This window comes from Ranitomeya variabilis, chromosome 5 (genome assembly GCF_051348905.1).
Source record: "Ranitomeya variabilis isolate aRanVar5 chromosome 5, aRanVar5.hap1, whole genome shotgun sequence".
In the NCBI taxonomy this organism is placed as follows: Eukaryota; Metazoa; Chordata; class Amphibia; order Anura; family Dendrobatidae; genus Ranitomeya; species Ranitomeya variabilis.
Genome location: NC_135236.1, coordinates 64903574 through 64915891, shown reverse-complemented (window position 1 = coordinate 64915891; position 12318 = coordinate 64903574). Strand labels below are relative to the sequence as shown.

At 44.5% G+C, this 12318-nt stretch overlaps 1 protein-coding gene across 6 annotated transcripts in view; it reads right to left on the bottom strand.

The window, feature by feature from the left end:
- Positions 1 to 12318, bottom strand: part of CDCA2 (cell division cycle associated 2) — a 30700-nt gene that overhangs the window by 8596 nt on the left and 9786 nt on the right. For all 6 annotated transcript variants that reach the window (XM_077262116.1, XM_077262113.1, XM_077262115.1 and 3 more), the window contains exons 7-12: positions 11832 to 12037; positions 10605 to 10662; positions 2930 to 3168; positions 2492 to 2567; positions 1374 to 1499; positions 1011 to 1081 (exon numbers count right to left, since the gene is read on the bottom strand). In XM_077262116.1, the coding sequence (XP_077118231.1) occupies positions 1011 to 1081; positions 1374 to 1499; positions 2492 to 2567; positions 2930 to 3168; positions 10605 to 10662; positions 11832 to 12037 (776 nt within the window). The remainder of the gene's footprint in view (positions 1 to 1010; positions 1082 to 1373; positions 1500 to 2491; positions 2568 to 2929; positions 3169 to 10604; positions 10663 to 11831; positions 12038 to 12318) is intronic.

The following is a 12318-nucleotide window of genomic DNA, read 5'->3' as shown; positions in this document are numbered from 1 at the left end:
GGGCGGAGAGGAGGCGGCAGCTTCAGCTAGGCCGAAGCCGGGGCCTAAATTAGATGCCTGAGGCCCAGAAGGGCTCCAGGCCGGCGCGAACGTCCGGGAGGGGGTCGGATCTGAACCGGACCCCTCCGGATTTAAAGGCAGGATAGCGGTGGGGCTGTAAGCGGAAGGGGGAGCCCGGTAGGGGTCTCCCTGAGGCAGTATAGAGCTGGTGCTGCCGCAGAGACAGGGACGCTGGGAGCCCTGTGTCTGTGCCATGCCTGCCTGCACTCCCCCCGGCCCCAACAGGAGCCCGCATCTGGGCTGGGGTCCCTGGATGCAGGTGCAGTGTGCTGGCCCATTGCTGGGAGCTGTAGAATGCTGCCTGTACAGGCCCTACCTGAGGTGTCTCAACCTAATACCCCCAGAGGGGGATAGGGAGGGTGCTGTTGTCACCTTCAGGGGCCTTTATCCTCGCCTCGACCTCAACCCAGAAACCAAAAGGAATTGGGGAAGGAGGGGGGGTCTCGACTTCGAACCAGCACCCGAGGGACTGGGGAAGGAGCAACATGGGGAATAGCCATCACTACTTCAATTGGGCACCCCATAATAGGGGGCCGAGGAAGGAGCCATGCCGGGAGTCTCACAGGAGACCCACTTTTCTTCATCTGTAATCCCGTCGGAAAAAACGGAGTAAAAATCTTTTAGGCGTGTCTCCTATGCGACACTAAGCAAAAACTGGAGAAGGCTGATGCCGTCCAGGGGTGTATACTGCACAGGAGGAGCCACAGTTAATCTTTTTCAGATTATGCATAGTGTCGCCTCCTAGTGGACAGCAGCATAACACCCATGGTCCTGTGTCCCCCAATGAGGCGACAGAGTAAATAAAATAAATAACCACAACAAAGGCACCTAAGTGTACAATCGCAATTGTTTCACATATACAAAAAAAAATATTACAATTACTATGCTAAAAAGTGTAAGGTCGGGGCAGCAATGAGCGCCAGCAGCGCAGGCGAGAACGAGTGAGATACCTTCCGCTTATTGGCGGAGCGCGTCTCCCGGATTACAGCGAATGAGACGTCCAGAGAGGAGGCCGTGGATTCTATGGACAAACAAAAAACACCAAATTACTGACCCCAGAACTTCTCCTCGTAAGATATTAGATGGATGCCATCACTACAAGTGAGGTGGTACCGAAGCCACAGGGCAGGACATACACGTCACAATATGGCGGTGCACAGAGATGGGATGCACTACTGCGTCCTAAGAGGCCGTTACAAGAGACTGTCCCAGAGGCCGTTATCGGACCCTCGGTTGTCGCCTGCCTTGTACAGCTCTACCTGGAGCAATGCCCTTATTATTCCATTATGTCAGGGTGCGGGACAGACACTTACCGTCTCCAATGTCTGGAGGTTTCTCAGCCTCCTCTGCAGCCTCATTACAGGAGATCTCCAGGTCATGGTCACTGGAGCTGCTCGTATCGACTGCAGCTTCTATGTGTTCATCAGGACCGCACTCCTCTGTGTCCCCGGAAAAGGAAATCATGAATGGTCACACTGGATTCACAATCAGCAAGTACACAAACAGCCGGGAGCCAAGCCTGCGCGGCACAAACAGCCGGGAGCCAAGCCTGCGCGGCACAAACAGCCGGGAGCCAAGCCTGCGCGGCACAAACAGCCGGGAGCCAAGCCTGCGCGGCACAAACAGCCGGGAGCCAAGCCTGCGCGGCACAAACAGCCGGGAGCCAAGCCTGCGCGGCACAAACAGCCGGGAGCCAAGCCTGCGCGGCACAAACAGCCGGGAGCCAAGCCTGCGCGGCACAAACAGCCGGGAGCCAAGCCTGCGCGGCACAAACAGCCGGGAGCCAAGCCTGCGCGGCACAAACAGCCGGGAGCCAAGCCTGCGCGGCACAAACAGCCGGGAGCCAAGCCTGCGCGGCGCAAACAGCCGGGAGCCAAGCCTGCGCGGCGCAAACAGCCGGGAGCCAAGCCTTCATAAAACACACAAATTGCTGTCCGAAATCAGCGTAGGGTAACAAATATAAATCACAAATTGCCAAAAGGCAAATAATCCCTAAACCAAGACCATAAAATGTAACTTTTAATCAATACTACTAAAGGAAATATTAAAACTCACACTGGTCAGTTTAACATAGAGGACGCAAGTATGCTACTAATTAGACTCACGTCCTGTAAAGTGCTCATAGTCCTAACACTGTATTAAATTTCAGGCGTATGGGTCAATCTATTGCCATGAAACAGCTTCCCTGACCAGTGCTAATTAAAAATCGCCTGAAGCCTCACCAACATGTTTCGCCAGCATGACAGGCATCATCAGGGGATTGAGGCTCAATCCCCTGATGACATCAGTCATGTTGGCAAAACATGTCGGGGAGTTATAGGGCGCCAAGCCTGCGTAACGCAAGCAGCCATGTGCCAAGTCTGAATATTACTAGCAACCGCACGTTACAAACCACAAGGTACAAACTCTAAACACACAAAATCAAACGTACCTGGCAATGGAAAGGATGCGAGAGGATCAATGTTCAAGAATTCAGCATCAAAGCAAAGCGGCAGAAGAGGCTCCACCTAGATGAGAGCAGAATAATCACCATCATCTCACAGATGGGGCCCGATATCTCCCCAATATCAGAGGTCACACAAAGCGGCAGGGAGCCACAGTTACACCTCCTGGAAGTGTAGAAATAAACTGACCATCCCCAACAGCACACTGACACCGTCTGCCAATACCCAGCTGGCACACGATTCATACACTTCCAGGAGAAACAACAGTGGTGAATCAGGGATCCGAGAAGAGACGACTGATGCTCCATGCTAATGGCGGCATGGCGAGCGGACGGGTCCCACCCGAACACCACCTGTCAGAAGCTGGAGAGGACGCCCTCTCCATGATTAATAAAGAAGGGCACATTTCCCACCCCATCACCCACCTCATCTTTGGCATCAAAATCTGGCTGTGGCATCGGATCACACGGGCTCTGGCAGGTGGACTGTTCCGCAGATGGAGTGGCATCCAGTGTACAGTAATGATAGGGTGTGCTGCCACGACGTAGGGGGGTGTTAGCCGGTAGGGTTTTGTCAAATATCTCGGGGCTCAGCTCCTTTCCAAAGGTCACCCGCTTCTTTTTCTTCATCGAATCTTCTGATTTATCAACATCTGTGGTTTCCTCTTGAAAAAAAAAAAAAATGTAAAAAAACCAAACAAACCCAACATAAGTAATTGGAGGCCTGTGTCCGAGGTAGGCACACGCGCCATACAGACAAACGGTTGTTTCTGTGCATCGTGCACAAGCTTTGCACCACAAAAGTCGTAGAATTAACATAATGGTAGCATGGGGATCCTATCCAGGGAAGTATATGCCAACTGCGGGTCCCAGCTCTGGGGTCTGCGACTAACTCCAGAACTCCCAAATCATTCAGGGCCACCACTCCATTCCAGAAGGCATGTGATGGGGGCTCCATCCTCCAGACTGATGTGGGCTCACCAGACCCAAGTCCACATGTACCGCCAGCTAAACTTCAGTTAATATTTCCACACGTCCGTGCTATGCAATAGACCTTCAGTGCTTATTTAGGCTGCACACTCCGGCTGGCAGGACCTGTGGACCCTGACATCCTTCCACACTTCTGTTGCTGCCTGCTCATGATTGGTCAGCGTCATACAAGATGCAGAAGTACCAGACCCCCCCCCCCCCTCCCCAACAAAAATTCCTTAATAGCAGCTCCTTGGACCTCACTAAAGTTGACTCATTAAAGTGCCAAATATTTGATTGCTAATGTTTCCACAACGATGGGGTGAAAAAAAAAGGTCCTCTACAGACTAAGGATATTAAAGGGTTACTGGACTCCAAGTAACTATAGAATAATCCGTTCTGTGCGTACAGAGGAGTAACACTATTATCTGCCCATTATATGACTTGTAGCGCGCAATATTCTCCAGTTTTCCCAACTGCAGGCTGTATATCATAGACAATCCACTCTGAGCTGGTGGGAGATTAACTGCAATGATGTCTCCTGTAAAAAGCACAGAGGGATTCCTGCTCTTCACTGCTGAGTTATCACATAGACAGAAGCAACAGCAGCAAGAGGGAAACTATACAGTGATACTGAGCAGTCTAGATGTGATTCCACCTCAGCATGATCTTTCTGTGTCATTCTGTCTGTTTTCTCCCTTTGCTCCTCTGGCCTTCACCCTCTATAGAGTTGTGAGGACACCGCGTTTATTCTTAATTATGATGTACATTTCAGTAGGCCTAGAGACATGAGCTATTGTTCATATGATACACAACCCGTCCCACCTATCCTCAAGTGAGAGACAAAGAAGCGATCCCATAAATAAAATCAATATTTATTGATATAGATTAAAAGAATTCACAAAAAAGTTAAAAAAGCAAAATAACCGTAGGGGACACCATAACACCAGGCAATACATAAGTACAAGTGGTTAGCTACTCCAAGACAGCACTTCAATTTATCAATAAATGCCTAGTGACATCATACAGCAAAAGAAGGGGGTGGCCGACTAGTACAACTCATTCCTTGCACTTATGTGCTTTAAATTACAGCCTAAGTTAACTTTAGTAAAATAGCTTAATGTATGAACAAATCCTCATCCAGGAATATCTAGAGAATGTCTAAAGACCACCTTTATAAAGCCGCCTAGGAAAACTATACACATCCATTCATAACTATATCAAGTTAATTCAGCATGTTACCTCGTGATAATGGCGTCCCCTCACCCCGACGCGCGTTTCGCCTCCTGCTTCTTCCGGGGGCGTGCCAAGGTGAGGGGCAATAGTGCTTTTATATGAGAGGTTCAGTGCTCACCTATCAGCAGATTAGCGGCGCATCAAGCGTGACTCCGCCCCCTTGATGATGCGCTTCCCGCCGACGCTCAATGGAACGCAAGCCAAAGCTATGCGTTTCAGTGTATGAGCGTCGCAGGGAGCGACCGAGGGTCAAAGTCCCCACGCATGCGCACTTGCTGCAAGGGAGGAAAAAAGATGCAACGGATACTACAACAGTGAGAAAGCATATAAACCAGAAAACCGGAGGTGAATTACCACTTAATACTAATAATAAAGTGAATAAACGTGTTGATAAGAATGAGGGGAATAAAAAAAGAGAAAAAAAAAAAAAAAGAAGAAACAGTAAAAAAGTGCACATTTATAGTATTTAATACTGTATTTAATCACAATACCCCTGTGTGAATCCCAACAGTGCTTAATTAAATCATAATAAGTAAATAATACATAATCACCAAATAATACCCCAAAATAGAGTATTATGTATTTAATTAATAAAGTGCCGTGTGCCATATATATCCCTAACAATAATCCCATATACTGAGGTGCCCTGTGCAATATACAATCCCATTTGATAAAGTGCCATGTGCAATATACATCCCTAGTACATAGCCCCATACCACGAGGCAACCTATATCCCTTACAACAACTAAAACTATGTTACTTTTATATTCCACAATATCTGAATATAAATAATTAAATATAAATCCATTTACCAAACACCAATACTTCATCATAAACTGTATATAGTACCCCGATACCGATACATAAAAATACATAAATCCATGTGTCAATACCCCATATAGTACATCCACCATTTAAATTATTCCCAATAAAGTGCAATATACAGTATACTTCCCCAATAAGAGGGGTATATAAAAGGTGGCAGAATAAAAATAATAATAATAATAATACACAATGCCCAACAACAGTAATAAATATTCTATTATATAAACACTCGCATAAATCCCACCATGAATATATTAAAAATATACATAGACCCCCATAAAATCATAAATACAGTTATGTAACTATAAATGAATGAATGAAGTCTTCCTTTTCAGTGCTTCGTCGGTATTCCTCTCGTCTTCATCCTATCTTCTGATCCACTGCACATCTCATAGAAACAATGTGTATAGTAATAGAAATATCAGATATTTAGAACCTCTCATATACTAAAAAAGACACAGAGAACAAAAATTAGAAAATGTACATAATATCAATACAATATGCCTATTAAAATACTTATGAAGAATAGAAATACCCCTCAACCCCTAAAAAAATGCCAATTATAGGAATGCAGAAAAACCCATATTCTCGTTCAATCCTGCAGGACTTAAAGAACCCAAACGAAAGATCCAACGACACTCCAATTGTGCCAATGCCTTACCAATGTCACCACCTCTCACTCCCAGATCAAGTTGGTCAATGGCCTTAAATCTTAGTCCTCGAGATTTACAGTTGTGGTATCTTTTGAAAGTTTGGAGTTTCTTGACATCTGGGTGGATACTGCAAGTGATGGATCCGTGCACACGGACGTATTTAGAAAACCAACATCTACCAACTCATACCTACATGCGGATTCATCGCATCCATTAAGCACAATCAGAGGCATCCCAATAGGTCAGTTCCTAAGGGTCAAGCGAATCTGTTCGGATAACATTTTGTTTGAGAAACAATCTCGAGGACTAAGATTTAAGGCCATTGACCAACTTGATCTGGGAGTGAGAGGTGGTGACATTGGTAAGGCATTGGCACAATTGGAGTGTCGTTGGATCTTTCGTTTGGGTTCTTTAAGTCCTGCAGGATTGAACGAGAATATGGGTTTTTCTGCATTCCTATAATTGGCATTTTTTTAGGGGTTGAGGGGTATTTCTATTCTTCATAAGTATTTTAATAGGCATATTGTATTGATATTATGTACATTTTCTAATTTTTGTTCTCTGTGTCTTTTTTAGTATATGAGAGGTTCTAAATATCTGATATTTCTATTACTATACACATTGTTTCTATGAGATGTGCAGTGGATCAGAAGATAGGATGAAGACGAGAGGAATACCGACGAAGCACTGAAAAGGAAGACTTCATTCATTCATTTATAGTTACATAACTGTATTTATGATTTTATGGGGGTCTATGTATATTTTTAATATATTCATGGTGGGATTTATGCGAGTGTTTATATAATAGAATATTTATTACTGTTGTTGGGCATTGTGTATTATTATTATTATTATTTTTATTCTGCCACCTTTTATATACCCCTCTTATTGGGGAAGTATACTGTATATTGCACTTTATTGGGAATAATTTAAATGGTGGATGTACTATATGGGGTATTGACACATGGATTTATGTATTTTTATGTATCGGTATCGGGGTACTATATACAGTTTATGATGAAGTATTGGTGTTTGGTAAATGGATTTATATTTAATTATTTATATTCAGATATTGTGGAATATAAAAGTAACATAGTTTTAGTTGTTGTAAGGGATATAGGTTGCCTCGTGGTATGGGGCTATGTACTAGGGATGTATATTGCACATGGCACTTTATCAAATGGGATTGTATATTGCACAGGGCACCTCAGTATATGGGATTATTGTTAGGGATATATATGGCACACGGCACTTTATTAATTAAATACATAATACTCTATTTTGGGGTATTATTTGGTGATTATGTATTATTTACTTATTATGATTTAATTAAGCACTGTTGGGATTCACACAGGGGTATTGTGATTAAATACAGTATTAAATACTATAAATGTGCACTTTTTTACTGTTTCTTTTTTTTTTTTTTTCTCTTTTTTTATTCCCCTCATTCTTATCAACACGTTTATTCACTTTATTATTAGTATTAAGTGGTAATTCACCTCCGGTTTTCTGGTTTATATGCTTTCTCACTGTTGTAGTATCCGTTGCATCTTTTTTCCTCCCTTGCAGCAAGTGCGCATGCGCGGGGACTTTGACCCTCGGTCGCTCCCTGCGACGCTCATACACTGAAACGCATAGCTTTGGCTTGCGTTCCATTGAGCGTCGGCGGGAAGCGCATCATCAAGGGGGCGGAGTCACGCTTCATGCGCCGCTAATCTGCTGATAGGTGAGCACTGAACCTCTCATATAAAAGCACTATTGCCCCTCACCTTGGCACGCCCCCGGAAGAAGCAGGAGGCGAAACGCGCGTCGGGGTGAGGGGACGCCATTATCACGAGGTAACATGCTGAATTAACTTGATATAGTTATGAATGGATGTGTATAGTTTTCCTAGGCGGCTTTATAAAGGTGGTCTTTAGACATTCTCTAGATATTCCTGGATGAGGATTTGTTCATACATTAAGCTATTTTACTAAAGTTAACTTAGGCTGTAATTTAAAGCACATAAGTGCAAGGAATGAGTTGTACTAGTCGGCCACCCCCTTCTTTTGCTGTATGATGTCACTAGGCATTTATTGATAAATTGAAGTGCTGTCTTGGAGTAGCTAACCACTTGTACTTATGTATTGCCTGGTGTTATGGTGTCCCCTATGGTTATTTTGCTTTTTTAACTTTTTTGTGAATTCTTTTAATCTATATCAATAAATATTGATTTTATTTATGGGATCGCTTCTTTGTCTCTCACTTGAGGATAGGTGGGACGGGTTGTGTATGATACTGTGAAGTGCCCAATTGACTATTGTAGGACATATGTGGAGCGAGTATTGTTCATATGAGTCTGAACGTTAATGCTTGTTGTATGTCGAATTAAGGTTTGTTGATTTGTTGAATGGCTGCTGATTACCCATTGTCATTGCAGCTTATTGTCCTGCTATCCTTGAGGGACAAAGGCGCAGGTGAATTGAACAATCAATGTTTGTTAATTTGGTGAATGCCTGCTGACTGCCTATTGTATCGTTTCACACAGCATGTTGTTCTGCAAACATTCAAGAACAAAATATGCAGGTTAATTGAACACTAAAACCATGAGAAATGACCTCCTACCACTGCCCTCAAAGCTGTAGTAATGGCCCGAAGGACAGCTGTGGGTATAAAAAGGACCTCTCTCCTTCTACAGACAGACTCTAGAGGACAGCAGCCAAGGTGCCATGGCTCCTACCTCAGGAATACAGATTTTACCCACTGCCCACCACTGAACCAGGTTGGGACAACCAGGTCACCTGGCCACATACCTCAATGGACTGTCAGCTTCCTAAGCTTGCTGCTACCTCCTCTCTGTAGGTGCCCACTAAAAGCAAAGTGCTACTGGTTGGGGTAATTGGCCCTGGAAGCCTCGAAGTTGCAGACGTCCTAATTCCCGGCGCACCATCTTATGTACTCACTGGGACTATACCGTATGTTAGTGTCTGTTGGAGGTTCCATAAAGTATTGGCACAATGTGATACCCTCACCCGCTGTTGTCTTAGTATTCTGCCCACGGGAAAGGCGTGTGACATTCAGTGGGATGAGCCCTGGACCATGAGGTCTTTCTAAAGAGTCGGGCCAGCGGACGAGAGCACCCACTGACCCCCGCGTCTCCACAAGTAGGAGGTGTAACCAGACTCCTCACTGTGCTGACATTCAAGTCTTGTCTTGAGCAAGATGGATTTGAGAAGCTTCACTGAACCCCCAAACCCAGAGCAGAAGGGGAGTTCATGAAGAATGGGAAGAAGTGGCTTATAATTGGATAAAGAAGCAGGTTTCTTTGGTAACACGTATTCGAAAGTTTTTATATTGGCCTGTGTCGATTTATGCAACGTTTCTTGAAAGTACAGTTCCCTTGAAAATAAGAATCATCCACTTCAGGCCTACTTTCTATGAGCCAATCCGTGTACTACAGGGTCGGCTATTCATTCACATGTATGACCGGATGTATAACCACATCAAGAACTTTACCATTAAATATACTGAAAAATCGTTCGATAAAAAGAAATAAAAAAAATCCAAGTGCAGTGAAATGATGAAAAAAATACTGCAATTTCACCGTTGTTCTTTGAGTTTCTTTTTTATGGCATTTAGCAAAATGGACGTGACAATTTTCCTGGTCAGAACAATTATGGCGATACCAAAAACGTAAAAGGTTCTTGTTACATTTTAGTAGTTAAAAAAAAAAAAAAAAAGTTGTATTGTATTTTAAATAAATGTATTTAGTTTGTGTGGCTATTTTCTAAGACCAGTGAGGTGTTTTTTTTTTTATTTAATTTTCTGCGGATGGAGCTTGATTTTTTCACGTTTATTGATACCATTTCTTGGGAGGGGAGTGGAGACAAGAAAGAAACTGCAGTTGCACTGTTAGGATTTTTATTTTTGCTTTAGAGCATTTGGAATAGAGATTATTTTCATATTGGTGGCGATTCCAAATGTGTTTTTTTTTTTTTTTTTTAATAGGGAAAAGGGCGCTTCAAGCGTTATCTTTTTTTAGTCCCCTTAGGGGACTTGAATCTGCGATCCCTTTTACTTTATACTGTAACACTTCGATCTTGCAGTATATAGTGAATTAAACAATCTCTTACGCAGCCCCACAAGTCTGGGCTCTATGGGAATAAAAAGGTGGCGAAGACGGGGTCCTTCAGTAGGCCCATAGCGACAGTGACCACCCCACCCCCTTTTTTTAGGTGGTGATGGGCACCCCATGTGTATGCCATAGTGTCGCTGCAGGGTTGGTCAGTGGCATTTTATGGTTGCATAGCAGGAGGTCGCACTTCTGTCACTCGCCAGGTATGGAGCGGCTGAGTCCGCACCAAAACCCGAAAATATAATGTAAACCTATACTACTTGTATCTAACCCCCGCCAAGTTACCAATGTCTGAGCGTCTCACCGTCATCTGAGATTTTTGGTAGTGAAAATAACGTGGCGTCCTCCTCTCTGAGCCCGACCTGCAGAGGGGAAAATAAAGTGGATTAAATGGAATCAACACTAAACCCTTAAGAGGACCGTCAGATATGGAGGACCATTCCTCACATCTCCTGCGCTGTAGGCCCAGATCACACTGGACGGTCACTACATGGTGCAAGGAGCCGAGCTGTTCTGGCTCACTGACGGCAACACATTGTAACAGCTGATCGCTGGGGGGGGGGGGATCAATCTGATATTGACGAACGATTGTGAGGATATGTCATCAATATTCTCGTCCTGGACAACATTTATAATAACACTGAAAAATGCACATTTTTTTCCCCCTTTTAAATTTTATTAAAGTAGTAATCGACTGCGCTCTCTTCCACATCGGGAGGTTCCGTGTGGCCGGTGAGGTCACATCTACAGATATTTGTAAGCTCAAGTGCGCTATTTTGGGGGTTCGAGAGGCAAGCCTGGAGATCTGTAGACATGATATGGAAGTGGGTGGAGCCATTTAAGCGTCTCTTCCAGGGCTGTGGAGTCGGTGTTCATTTTGTGGAGTGTGTATAATACGGACCAACTCCGATTGGGTACAGTAGAACAATGCAGGATGTGCTGTAAAGTTTTTCAGAATAATTTGGGAAAGTTATGAAATGTCCTATAAATATCTGTTCAGTTCCTGATCTAAGGATCTGGGCTTTTAGTGGAGATGAATCTGTGCTGCACTTTACGCACATGCTCAGTAGTGACCAGGGCTGTGGAGTCGTGGATGAGATGAATCTGTGCTGCACTTTACGCACATGCTCAGTAGTAACCAGGGCTGTGGAGTCGTGGGTGAGATGAATCTGTGCTGCACTTTTTTTTCCTGTTTGTTCACGCCCTGACACAGCGGTTCCGTGCTCCGAGACCTGGGGAACGTCGGTATGGTGAGCTGGACTTTGTTCCTTTACGCTGCACTTTATGCACATGCTCCAAAGTGATCAGGGCTGCAGAGTCGGGTCAGGGAAACTGGGTAGGAGGTTTGGTTTACCGACTCCACAGCCCTGGTCTCTACCCTTATAAGGCGTTTTGGAATACCTTTCTATGAACATCCAATAATGTGGAATATCTGATCATCCAGCATCTACCATCTAAACAGGACATTGATGTACACCATTACACCCTTAAGTGGCGGTGGTGAACATGTATCCACTGTCAGACCACTTACCCTGAAGTGGACAAAATCTCTCCGGGGAGTCTTTTTCAGTGCAGGTTTCAGGACGGGTCCAAAGGAAGTTTCTGATATTAGTGGCACGGTGTATTCAGGTTCTGGAGGACTTAGGAGGAGATCTGTGAAATCTGTGAACATAACCTTTCGCTTACGGCTTCTTGAAGATCTTGGTAACGCTCGGGTCTCCTCAATTTGCACCTCCGCTGTCACATGGATATCACAAGCATTAGTCAGAAGAAAGCAAACAGCAGGTCACTTAGCTTTCCAACAGTCTACAGGTTACCTGTGTTACAATCACCTTTCCCTTTGGATAGTAGGAGGTTATCAGAATGGGAACTACAATGAACACGTACCCACCTCCTGAACAAGGACATCCCCCACGTGCCCCACCTCATGAACAAGGACCACCCCACCTCATGAACAAGGACCACCCCACCTCATGAACAAGGACCACCCCACTTGCCCCACCTCATGAACAAGGACC